The sequence below is a fragment of the Neolamprologus brichardi genome, unplaced genomic scaffold (genome assembly GCF_056152115.1).
Source record: "Neolamprologus brichardi isolate AB-2024 unplaced genomic scaffold, ASM5615211v1 NODE_ptg000031l+_length_7269946_cov_1, whole genome shotgun sequence".
Lineage (NCBI taxonomy): Eukaryota > Metazoa > Chordata > Actinopteri > Cichliformes > Cichlidae > Neolamprologus > Neolamprologus brichardi.
The window spans coordinates 3219675-3233696 of NW_028270136.1; the positions used below are offsets into that span (position 1 = coordinate 3219675).

Below are 14022 nucleotides of genomic sequence, written 5' to 3' on the forward strand. Positions count from 1 at the left end.
TTCATTTAGTTTACACTTTATTTATATCCTTCCTATCACAATAAAGAGCTGTGATGTGTACCTACATTTTGCCGGAGGTGGATAACAACTTACAGCACAGATTAAGTTTAAGTTTAAGAGGGTTTACAGTTACAGTATTCCTGTGACATACATTTAGTTTCAGTTTCAGTTTTTTTTGTCATATGCAAGTTAGCACAGGGTCAACATTGCAATGAAATGTATTTGACGAGCAGTAGACAGTCACTCAGCAGTATAGTAAGTAAAAAATAGTAAGAGCAAAATGTTTATAAGATATAGTAAAAAGATACATATATATATATATATATATGTGTGTGTGTGTGTGTGTGTATGTGTGTGTATATATATGTATACACATACACACACACACACTTGTGAATAGATAAAGGAAATGTTAAATAGGAATGTGACCGTTGACATGTAAAAATCTAAATTTGCTACAATAGTAACAACATTTACAAAAATAACCTTACATTTGTTGTATAAGACAAAAAATCATAAACTTTAAGGGACAAGTTTACTGAGGTTATAAATCAAGTGAGCATAAGGGTTAATGTTTCGAGACTTCAAAACATTGTAGGATTTTTATTTATTTATTTATTTATTTATTTACTAACCAGAGAATGCAATATGCTGCATTTAATACTGCATTTACTCTTCCAACCCACTGTCTCTCTTTCATTTAAAGTTTTTGCTGTGTGTTTTCTCAAATTGCTCTGAGAATTTTCTGAAATCACTTCCAAACTGGGAACTGGGACTTTCTTGCTAGAAATTTCTCAAAGCTCACTCAGAGTATGCTGAGAATCTTTCTAATCTGATATCGGTATTGTGACCCCATGCCTAGCAGGCTCCAGAAAGACTCTAAAACATATGTGAAATAATTCATTTATTTCATAATAACAGGCAGATTCTATATCTTTATATCTAACTTATTTTTCATCCTCACACATGCTTTTCCAGAATTATTAAAAAAAAAATACATTTATTAGTATTTTCTTTGGTTGAATGACTCAGAAATGTAGTGCTACTCTGCCATATTAACAGTTCATCTTTTCTTAAAATTATTCTCTGTGTACTTCTGTCTGTTAGATATCAGCTCTCAGGTCACCATCGTCACAAAGACCTTTCTGCGTTACAAACAACTGAGGGTGTTGTTGGACAGCATCCGGAAATTCTATAGTGACATTAAAGTGATTATTGCAGATGACAGTTTACAACCAGAGAAGGTCACTGGAGAAAACATCCAGCATTACATCATGCCTCCAGCACAGGTATGCACACACATTAATTTCAGAATTATGAGTTCTTAGCAATATTTTGGACTTAAATTATATTTATAGAATATAAGACATGCAAATGTCAATTCAGTTCTTGGAAGACTTATCAAGTACAATTCCAGTCAAACCGGGTAAATCTCGGGGTCCCATTCCAATTTATGAATTTGAACTGAGGATGTTTCTTTCTTCTTCTCAGGGCTGGTTTGCAGGCAGAAATCTGGCTGTTTCCCAGGTAACCACCAAGTACTTCCTGTGGGTGGATGATGACTTTTTGTTTACAGAGAAGACAAAGATAGAGAAACTTGTGGAGGTGATGGAGGCGGTCCCTGAACTAGATGTGGTAAGAATGAAATAGCTTGTGTTGGTTCAGTGGTTCAGTTTATAACAGTTTTTTTTTCTTTAGCTCAATCATGTGTAACTTGGACCTACAAGTCTTAAGTTTTCTTGATAAGAGAAGACATCAATTGTTGGGCCTGTGTTTCCACAAGCCCTGCTGGTTTAGAGACTTATTCATCATGAACAAGGCACCGTATATACAGTGTTGGGGAGGTTAATTTTAAAATGTATTCCATTACAGATTACAGAATACATGCCCTAAAATGTATTCTGTAACGTATTCCGTTACATTACTCAATGAGAGTAACGTATTCTGAATACTTTGGATTACTTAATATATTATCATGCTGTTTACAACTACATGAATGTACTATTGCTGTGATTTATTACTGTTACTGAAGGTCCGCGGCTCCGAACCGTAGTAAAGGGACCTCTGGCTAACACGGTGGGTTCTGTGTCGGGCTCGTAGCTGAAAACTAGCTTTACTTTGTTGTCTGGGTCAACTTTGCTAGCAGAGACAGAGAGAGGCGTTGAAAGGCTGCTCCAACAGAACTTATTGTTTCAGAGGAAAACACGAACACAGTGTACAGTCGAGTCTTAATAGCTTACTTACAGCTGGGCTCGTCAGGCTCTCTTCTTGGCTGCAGTGGTTATTATTATATTTACATGCTTCCAGCTCCCGTTTCTGCTCGATGACAGCTCGTACTTTTCCTTTCTCTCCCTCCCTCGCTCACAGACACATAACGGGTATGGCAGTCCATTCTCCCTGCAGCACGGACTACACTGCCCATGATGCTACATTCTTTAGAGCTATACCTGTAGCATTCTGCCTATTAGCTTAGCACAACAACAACAACAACAACAACAAAAAGGCCTCTCTCACCCAGGAAACACGCAGAGAGAGAGAGAGAGCGTCACCCTGTAACCATAGTAACCGTAACGCTGCCGTTAACGTAGCTGTCAAACAAAACCCAAACAGTCCTGACCCGCCACAATATGAAACAGGGAAGTACCGCTGTGTAATCCATTTATTTCAACAAAGTAACTGTATTCTAAATACCACCTTTTTAAACGGTAACTGTAACAGAATACAGTTACTCATATTTTGTATTTTAAATACGTAACGGCGGTACATGTATTCCGTTACTCCCCAACACTGCGTATATATATATATATATATATATATATATATATATATGTGTGTGTGTGTGTGTGTGTGTGTGTGTGTGTGTGTGTGTGTGTGTGTGTGTGTGTGTGTGTTCCTGATCACAACTGTTTCTACAACATCCTGGTCATAAAGAGGGTAGTCTCACCATGGATAACACAGTGAAGCCATACAAAGGGCAGAAAGCTTACCAAACATCAAACAGAATCTTCACAAAGGATGTGTAATAATCCTCCCCCAGCACAGAGTGGATGGGGGAGGAGAGGTGGTCAGGGACAAAGGTATGTCTTGATCCTATAGATCGAACTAAGACCTTACAAATTCAAGAAGCATAATGACAAACATTCAACAATTAGATTTAACATTCCCCCCTTTTTGTCATTATGTACTTAAATTTCAACTTATGCACCCTTGTTTTTGACAGTGTCAGTGTACATTTCATTCATACACAACTCCTCATGTCATTCACCTCCTATTGCAGCAAAAGTTCACACTTAATTCATGAAAGCAGTTAACCTGCTTCTCATTGATCTCATACACAGTAAACTACAACTTGCAAGTAAACAAATGAATGCAAACAATCAAACAAGAAGAATCATCATTCTCAAAAATCATATGTCACTACAAACCAACTGTATACAGACAGGCATTCAAACACATCAGTTGACTTCATTGTTTGTCCATGTGGCTCTCAGCCAACTTCAAAGCTGTAGCCTGGTCAACACCCCTCTTTCTGACTCTGACTGGGGGTTAGAGTCAACTGGTGAATTATCTGCATTTACAACGCTTCTCCTGTCCTGTTGTCACCGCAGAAAAAGCTTTGTAATGGAAATTGGATCAAGCTGTTTAGATCTTCTTGGCTTGAAACTTCAACCAGCTTAGATAAGTGTTCATGATGTAAATGTAGAAAAAACGCTTCTCTGTTTACATCCTTCTTGCAGAGGACAAAAAGCATAGGTGACGTTGCACAAAATCTCCAACTTGGATTAATCCATTGCCCTTCATACACATGGGTAACTGGCCTGTTTCCAGTTCGTTTAGCTGTTCAATGTCCTGCAGCGAGTCAGATCCTTGGAGTCAGACTAGCAGGTGTGTCGTACCAGAGCAATTCACCTTCCCAGCTACTGGTGAATCAACCGTCCATTCAGGTTCAGAGCAGTTGAAAAGTTGGCAGTGTTCCAAGTATGTTTACTCCTGGATGTGTTGCTAAGGCAACCAAACAAACTGTCTTGCTCTCAGTGATGCTATATGGCCACAGTTCAGAAGAATGTGTAGAGAGTGGCATCACAAGCATAACAGTTGGTCTCGTTGTTTATGTGAGCAGTTGTGTTCATCAATTGCCACCATTAGTTGGTTGAAAACCCATGCGGGTACTGGGTGTGGTTTGCTCTGTCCCAGGGCGCTCCTGTCAAACCCACTCAGGGTTAACAGGCTCAAGAAGGTGCACAGCACATCCCTTAGCCATCCTAAATTGGGTTCTGGATCCGTGGGTTTCTTCACCAGGATTGAGACGAGAGGTCCTAGAGATATACTCCCCCCTTTGTACCCTGGCCTTTTCACCATCACCCAGTCGGCCAGGAAGTGTGTTACCTTCTTGCAGTGCGCTTGATATATCCAAGTGCTTCTCTCAGCAATCTTCACTGCTGTGGGCGTCGTCAGCAGCACCTGATAGGAACCTTCCCACTGTGGACTGGACCAGCACTTCCTCTCCATGGCCTTTATCAGCATCCAATCTCCAGACTTCAGGCTCTGTTCCTGCGGAGAAACAGAATCAGATCATTTGTAATCCTCATGTACATCTTAACTAATTCTATACAGTCTAATCATGTCCTGCCTGTCTCCTCCATTGTTTTCCTAAGTCTTAGCTCTACTGTTCCATTAGTTCTCTCTACCAATCCTGCACTTTGTGGGTGATATGAACAATAATGTTTTAGTGTTATCCCTAGATGCTGTGCCATTAATCCAATCACTTCGTTTACAAACTGTGGACCATCATCACTATAAATGGTCTCTGGAATTCTTACACAGGCAGTCTTACACGCCTCTCTGCAGCTTCTCTCCTCCTGCTACCCCCCCAAAAACCCATCTCCATAGAGACTGTGTCTGCTTCCAAAAAGACAAAAAACAAACTAAAAACCAGCAACAAACAACTTAAACTTTTACAAAGAAAGAACAATACAGTATCCACATCTGAACCAAAGAGTAAAACAGTGAAATGTGGATTATTAAATATTAGGTCTCTCTCCTCCAAGTCTCTGTTAGTACATGACTTAATAATTGATCAACAAATTGATTTACTCTGCCTTACAGAAACCTGGTTGCAGCAGGATGATTATGTTAGTTTAAATGAATCAACACCCCCGAGTCATTCTAACTACCAGAAATCTCGAAGCACAGGTCGAGGGGGCGGTGTGGCAGCAATTTTTCACACCAGTCTATTAATTAATGAAAGACCAAGACAGACTTTTAATTCATTTGAAAGCCTGATGCTTAACATTATCCACCCCAGCTGTGAAACTCAGAAACCAGTCTTACTTGTTATCATCTATCGTCCACCTGGGCCTTACACAGAGTTTCTGTCTGATTTCTCAGACTTTATATCTGATTTAGTTCTGAGCTCAGATAAAATAATTATTGTGGGTGATTTTAACATCCATGTAGATGCTAAAAATGACAGCCTCAACATGGCATTTAATCTGTTGTTAGACTCAATTGGTTTCTCTCAAAATGTAAAAGAACCCACCCACCACTTTAATCACACTCTAGATCTGGTTTTAACATATGGCATAGAAACTGAACATTTAACAGTGTTTCCTGAAAACCCTCTCCTGTCTGATCATTTCTTGATAAAATTTACATTTACAATAATTGATTACGCAACAGTGGAGAGTGGACTTTATCAAAGTAGATGTCTTTCTGAAAGCGCTGTAACTAAGTTTAAGAATATAATCCAGCCACTGTTATCATCGTCAATGCCCTGTACCAACACAGAGCAGAGCAGCTATCTGAACGCTACCCCAACAGAGGTCGATTATCTTGTTAATAATTTCACCTCCTCACTACGTACGACTCTGGATACTGTAGCTCCAGTGAAAACTAAGGTCTCTAATCAGAAGTACATGACCCCGTGGTATAATTCTCAAACACGTACCCTCAAGCAGACGACTCGTAATCTGGAGAGGAAATGGCGTGTCACAAATTTAGAGGATCATCATTTAGCCTGGAGAAATAGTTTGTTGCTTTATAAGAAAGCCCTCCGCAAAGCCAGAACAGCTTACTACTCATCACTGATTGAAGAAAATAAGAACAACCCCAGGTTTCTCTTCAGCACTGTAGCCAGGCTGACAAAAAGCCAGAGCTCTTTTGAGCCAACCATCCCTTTAACGTTAACTAGTGATGACTTCATGAACTTCTTCACAAATAAAATTTTTATCATTAGAGAAAAAATTACCAATAATCATCCCACAGATGTAATATTATCTACAGCTACTTGTAGTTCCATTGATGTTAAGTTAGACTCTTTTTTTCCAATCGATCTTTCTGAGTTAACGTCAATAATTACTTCCTCCAAACCATCAACGTGTCTTTTAGACCCCATTCCTACAAAACTGCTCAAAGAAGTTCTGCCATTGATTAATTCTTCGATCTTATATATGATCAACCTATCTCTAATAATCGGCTATGTACCACAGGCCTTCAAGGTGGCTGCAGTTAAACCTTTACTCAAAAAGCCATCTCTAGACCCAGCAGTCTTAGCTAATTATAGGCCAATCTCCAACCTTCCTTTCATATCAAAAATCCTTGAAAGAGTAGTTGTCAAACAGCTAACAGATCATCTGCAGAGGAATGGTTTATTTGAAGAGTTTCAGTCAGGTTTCAGAGCTCATCACAGCACAGAAACAGCTTTAGTGAAGGTTACAAATGATCTTCTTATGGCCTCTGACAGTGGACTCATCTCTGTGCTTGTCCTTCTTGACCTTAGTGCAGCATTCGATACTGTTGACCATAATATTCTATTAGAGCGATTAGAACATGCTGTAGGTATTACAGGTATTGCACTGCAGTGGTTTGTATCATATCTATCTAATAGACTCCAATTTGTGCATGTAAATGGAGAGTCCTCTTCACACACTGAGGTTAATTATGGAGTTCCACAGGGTTCAGTGCTAGGACCAATTCTGTTTACATTATACATGCTTCCCCTAGGCAGCATCATTAGAAGACATAGCATACATTTTCACTGCTATGCAGATGACACCCAGCTCTATCTGTCCATGAAGCCAGATAACACACACCAATTAGTTAAACTGCAGGAATGTCTTAAAGACATAAAGACTTGGATGGCCACTAACTTTCTGCTTCTCAACTCAGATAAAACTGAGGTCATTGTACTCGGCGCTGAAAAGCTTAGAAATTTGGTATCTAACCAGATTCTTACTCTGGATGGCATTACCTTGGCCTCCAGTAACACTGTGAGGAAACTTGGAGTCATTTTTGACCAGGATATGTCCTTCAACGCACATATTAAACAAATATGTAAGACTGCGTTCTTCCATTTGCGCAACATCTCTAAAATTAGAAATATCCTGTCTCAGAGTGACGCTGAAAAACTAGTTCATGCATTTATTACTTCCAGGCTGGACTACTGCAATTCATTATTATCAGGATGTCCAAAAAACTCACTGAAAAGCCTTCAGTTAATCCAAAATGCTGCAGCAAGAGTACTGACAGGGACTAGAAAGAGAGAGCATATTTCTCCTGTTTTGGCTTCCCTTCATTGGCTTCCTGTTAAATCCAGAATTGAATTCAAAATCCTGCTCCTCACATACAAGGTCTTAAATAATCAGGCCCCATCTTATCTTAATGACCTTGTAGTACCATATCACCCTATTAGAGCACTTCGCTCTCGCTCTGCAGGCCTACTTGTTGTTCCTAGAGTATTTAAAAGTAGAATGGGAGGGAGAGCCTTCAGTTTTCAGGCCCCTCTTCTGTGGAACCAGCTTCCAGTTTGGATTCGGGAGACAGACACTATCTCTACTTTTAAGATTAGGCTTAAAACTTTCCTTTTTGCTAAAGCATATAGTTAGGGCTGGACCAGGTGACCCTGAATCCTCCCTTAGTTATGCTGCAATAGATGTAGGCTGCCGGGGGATTCCCATGATGCATTGAGTTTTTCCTTTCCAGTCACCTTTCTCACTCACTATGTATTAACAGACCTCTCTGTATTGAATCGTATCTGTTATTAATCTCTGTCTCTCTTCCACAGCATGTCTTTATCCTGTCTTCCTTCTCTCACCCCAACCGGTCGCAGCAGATGGCCGCCCCTCCCTGAGCCTGGTTCTGCCGGAGGTTTCTTCCTGTTAAAAGGGAGTTTTTCCTTCCCACTGTCGCCAAAGTGCTTGCTCATAGGGGGTCATATGATTGTTGGGCTTTTCTCTGTATCTATGAAGCGCCTTGAGGCGACATTTGTTGTGATTTGGCGCTATATAAATAAAATTGAATTGAATTGAATTGAATTGGAATCCCATGTTCCGGGATGATATTCTTACATATTGCTTTGGCAACCAAAATGGCATCTGCTTTCCTAGTTGGGATGATTTCTACCCACTTTGAAAAAGGGCAAACTATCACTAGACAGTACTTATAGTTATTACAGTTGGACAGCTCTATACAGTCCATGTGAATAACTTGAAATGGGTGACTGGGTCTGCGGAATTTCCCTCTCTTCAGTCTCAAATTACCCCAAGAATTGTGCTTACAACATATCATGACCTGCAATTTTTTTTTTTAAAGTACTAAATCCTAGAGTATAAAAATGTTGCTCTACTGCTCCCATCATCTCCCTGCTGTTGTGAAATGGCACGGCCCATGGCTCAAAATAGCAGCAGTCTTATACAAATTCTCAGGCGGTATTGGTTTATCGCACAGATAATAAACACCATCCTGCAAGCTCGCTCCTTCTATAAGCCACAACCGTTGCCCTGCAGTAGGTGAGTGGGCCTGCATGTCTGCCAGTGCATCTCGCATAATAGGCAATGTCTGCTGATGTTGCACTGCTAAAATGTGAACACCATGTGCTCCTAAAGTTGCCTCTCTTGTGATCTTATCTGCAAAAGCATTCCCTAATGCAACTGGATCTTTCCCTCACATGTGTTCTGCACATTTACAAATGGCAATTTTACTGGGTAATAATACTGCCTCCAGCAGATTTTGCAGGAGTTTGGCTTGTTCTACAGGCTTCCCTGTAGAGGTTGTCACACCTTGTCTCACCCACTGCACTGCAAAGAAATGTAATGTAGCAAATGCATATTGGCTGTCGGTGTATATTGTCTCTCTGCAGCTTTACACGCTTCCGTCTCTGCTGCTTAAGCAGATATGAAACATGCTAGTTGTCCTGCACAGATAACTTTCTCACCATCTACTACAGTAAAACCTGTTTTAGCCCACTCCCTCTGCTGTTTTAAAAACCCAAACTGTCAACAAACCAAACCTTTCTCTCAACGAGTGGCACATCTGTTAAGTCATCCCTCGGCTTACACTCCTTCTCCAAGTGCTCATGAGAAGTGCCCTCTTCATTTGTTGGCAAAAGGGTTGATGGACTCAGAATTGTGCACAATTTTATGGTTATGTGTGGTTGTGAGAGTAAGAGTGACATTAAAGACAAGTGTCTTGTAGGTGACAGAAATGTAAATTTAGTCTGCGGACGATGTAAGGCAGAGCATGTCATACACCTTAGTTGTCTTTCTCAACGTCAACGTCGAAACTCTTCCACTCCTTATGGCTGTTTGCTGTGCAAAGACTCCTCTCGATGATTTCCTGAAAGCCCAGTAGCACAGCTCTCTGCACGATGTCTTCTGTGCTGAAGGTGATCTCTGATCTTCCTGAAGTCTCTCTCCTGGCCTCAGCTCCCATCTTGTGGACGATCCCCTCAGCCACTCCTTCTCGTCATGGCACCTCACAACATCTACAATTTTAAAAAATGACACTCCTCTCGCCACATGGGTTTCGCCATGTGTCAACTCCCCAATGAGACATGTACAAGAATGTTGCACAGTCTCCCTAAAACAATCTCCAGGGTTTCCCACTTGGAGCAGCCATACTCCACCTGTAACCCTGTGTAAAAACATTAGTCAGCAATTAAATGTTTAGCTTGTTTAACTCCCAGCTCCACCCAGAGCCTGTATCCTAGAAGACAAAGTCTTTAAATTAAAACAATTTCACATTTGCAACCAACTGCAGCTCGTAAGTGTAATAAAGTATTCAGCATCACAGAAACAAGAATCATTGCAGGTTTATTCTAAACTCATTAAACTCCTACTTTTTCCATAATTTGTTCCAAATCATTTAACATCTCAACGTCATTCCACATTGTAATCAGTGACTTCCCTTAAGTTTGTCACTCACCATGAGCCCAATATTGGTCAGATAATGAGCCCCATATAACTATTCAGTATCCACTGCACATCTGTTCAATTGTCACTTGTCTGCCTGTGCTGAATCCTCTACAAACACTCTTAGAGAAAAACAAACATTAGCCAAACACACGGTTCATCCTGGTGGTCAGGCGTCGGCCATCCAGATTCCAGGTGCTGTAAAAGGTCATAAAGTTAACACCCTGCTGTAAAAAGATGCAACACTGGTTTCAAACACAGTATCACACTGTATTCACTTCTCCCCTGTAACATTCAACATTTTCTCCAACATTTCCTCAACAACACAATGTAATTTCATCATCAACATATAGCCTGTAACCACAGTTTTCTTCACACAAAATCTCAGTAATCCTGTGGTAGAAAAACATCATTAAGTTGTGTCCTGCTGTAAATCACATGATTAACCATCTGCTGTAAAAAGAAATGTAAATGTTAGCGCTGCGCAGGTGTATACACTCTTTCTCACAGTGATCTGTGTGACCAACACAAGGTAGTGAATAACACACCCATGGTAAATTCACAGACACAGAAAATTTTCAATTCAATTCAATTTTATTTATATATCGCCAAATCACAACAAAAGTCGCCTCAAGGCGCTTCATAGATACAGAGAAAAACCCAACAATCATATGACCCCCTATGAGCAGCACTTTGGCGACAGTGGGAAGGAAAAACTCCCTTTTAACAGGAAGAAACCTCCAGCAGAACCAGGCTCAGGGAGGGGCGGGGCCATCTGCTGTGATTGGTTGGGGTGAGAGAAGGAAGACAGGATAAAGACATGCTGTGGAAGAGAGACAGAGATTAATAACAGATATGATTCAATGCAGAGAGGTCTATCACAGTTTTTCTCAGTTGCTTTGGTGCATTTCTCACAACAGAATTGATCTCTGCACCACTACTAAGGCTCTTCTCAAAACAATTAGTGCAAACTGCAAAACATGGTGGATAACTTGCAAAAGTGAGTCACTTCATCAATCAAAGTGTCAGGGCTGTCACAATTACAAGTCATAACACCAGCATCTTTGGTCACAAAATCAAATGGTTTGAACATGTTCTCATTGTGACGGATTTCTTTGTAGGTGCTTCCCAATGACATGTCAAGTCTGGACAGCATGCATGGCATGTTGAAAACCATAAATTGTAAAGGAAAATCAAGACACTTCATATGCACTCTTGCACAATGCACTCACAGCATTGTGCAACTGGGGAAATACAGTAAATCAAACATTTTACAGCAAACATAAACTCACTTAGACAGTAAACCTTACTGCAGTAGTTATGAAACAAAAAAACCCTGAAAAACAGACACTGCTGCATATCAATCATTGATATCTAGACGCTCCCGTCTGTCTGCCCACATATTTGCAGCAACATCACAGCGAATGTCAGCTCTATCGATGCATCGGGGAAAGTATCTTCTGGAGTGTTTAATCCACCCTCTGCAGGACTCTGCTGTGATGTCATCACAAGCTGCATCCATCGCTGCTAGCAGGGTCATTTGGGTATGTGGATGCCTGTCATATACCTTCCACCTCCAGGAAGAGAAAAACTCCTCAACTGGATTTAGGAATGGAGTGTGAGGAGGAAGAAACTCCATAAGCATCCTGTCGTGTGCTGCAAGCCACTGCCTGACTACAGCAGAGTGATGGAAGCTAACATTATCCCAAACCACTACATACATTGTCCGATTGTCACCAGGATCATCCCTTTCATTTTGTGGGATTAGGTCCCTATAAAGAGCGTCCGGAAACGCCAACAGGTGTTGTGTATTGTATGCACCAATACGAGGAATATGGGTGTGAATGTCATTTTCTGAGATTGCTGCACACATTGTAATATTTCCTCCTCGTTGGCCTGGGACATCAATGGTGGCTCTTTCTCCAATGTGATTTCGTCCACGCCGTCTGCCTTTTGCGAGATTGAATCCCGCTTCGTCAAGATATACAAACGTGTGCAGGGGTTCCCTGGCCTCCAATTCCAGGATACGCTATACAAAGGATGAGAATAAAAAAGTCTGTAATGGTGCATTTGGCACAACAGATTGTACAGTTTGAATTGTAAATAGGATTACAGTAACATGCATAAATGTAAGTGCAGTACATGGCCTAAACTTTTACAGTAAACAGAGGTACATATGCAAACATGTTTTACCTGTACATACTGGTGATGGAGCTCCTTCACTCGATCACTGTTCTGTTCAAATGGTACTTTGTACAATTGGACATTTCATTCCGTCTGAGGACTCTGTCTATGGTGGAAATTGATATTGACTGAATATTTCCGAAGATGATGTCATCTTCTACGACAGTTCTTTGTATTTCTCTCAGTCTCAAAGCGTTGTTTGCAGCCACCATTGCACAAATTCTTTCCTCTTGCTGCGGAGTCAAAAGTGGACCTCTTCCACCTCTTCTAGGTTGTCTGGCAGTCCTTTTTGAGATGCAGATGAAAAAACACAAACATAAATAAGCGCAAACATGCTTACAGTAATTGTTACAGGACTATCATTCAAAACTTCTTTCTTTACAGCATTACTGTATTGTACCACAGCACACTATGCCACACCTGGGCCAAGTCTGCGCTTCAGTTACAGTACGTCTATATGTAAAGATCTATAAGGTCATGTCCTAATGCAAGTCTCCTGTATGACTATGAAAGTGCAGAGCAAATTAGTTTGTGCTGAATAACTACATTACAGTATGCTCACCTGTTTTCCCGACGAAATGTCTGAATAATAGAACTTACAGTAGTTCTCCCAACATTTGGCTGCACCCTTCGACCAGCCTCGGCCATTGTGAGGCCATGGTTTATCACATGATCCACAAGTGTTGCCCTGATTTCGTCAGGAACGTGTCTATGTGGTTGGCCTCTTCTTACCCGGTTTTGTCCTCGTCTTCCACCGATCCTCACCCCTCTTCCACAAGGCTGACGTTCCATGTTCTGCAGTTTTGTATGCACCTCATGCCAATCCTGTCTGTTGGTTTACATTATATATATACTTGTAGAGTAGGGGATACTGTAACGCGATTCACCTGTGACTGGGTAGAAGAGGCTTTTCATTGGTTGCAAGTAAGAGTAACACACCAATTTTCATTAGTGTGATATAAGGTTCACCTGAGAAAAGTAATTTATGGAGATTTTCATGGAAACTCCTTAAAAATAGGGTTTTCAAAATGGGTGTACAAATTGTTTGACAAGATGTTCAACAATTTTGAGTGCACTGACACAAGCAATGAAATGAAGACTATTAGTTGTAAGAACAATGACTATTCAGCCGGTACAAGTATAAATAATTGTGACATTCATGATAAAAGCAAGGAGATAGTGATGAATAGCAAGTCAAAAGTGACCATTCTTTAGATATTTGTACTTACTCAACTGCTTCATGTCCAAAGGCATTTGCCTTTGCATCATGGGAATCCCCATCATGGGAATCCCCCAGCAGCCTATGTCTATTGCAGCATAACTAAGGGAGGATTCAGGGTCACCTGGTCCAGCCCTAACTATATGCTTTAGCAAAAAGGAAAGTTTTAAGCCTAATCTTGAAAGTAGAGATAGTGTCTGTCTCCTGAATCCAAACTGGAAGCTGGTTCCACAGAAGAGGGGCCTGAAAACTGAAGGCTCTGCCTCCAATTCTACTTTTAAATACTCTAGGAACAACAAGTAGGCCTACAGTGTGAGAGCGAAGTGCTCTAATAGGGTGATATGGTACTACAAGGTCATTAAGATAAGATGGGGCCTGATTATTTAAGACCTTGTATGTGAGGAGCAGGATTTTGAATTCAATTCTGGATTT

The 14022-nt window shown here is 40.7% G+C and overlaps 1 protein-coding gene across 1 annotated transcript in view; it reads left to right on the top strand.

Moving 5' to 3' along the window:
- LOC118455326 (beta-1,4 N-acetylgalactosaminyltransferase 2-like) overlaps positions 1-14022 on the top strand; it is a 39856-nt gene that overhangs the window by 13103 nt on the left and 12731 nt on the right. Inside the window, exons 8-9 of the mRNA XM_087837260.1 lie at positions 1108-1289; positions 1492-1635. Of these exons, the coding sequence (XP_087693386.1) occupies positions 1108-1289; positions 1492-1635 (326 nt within the window). The remainder of the gene's footprint in view (positions 1-1107; positions 1290-1491; positions 1636-14022) is intronic.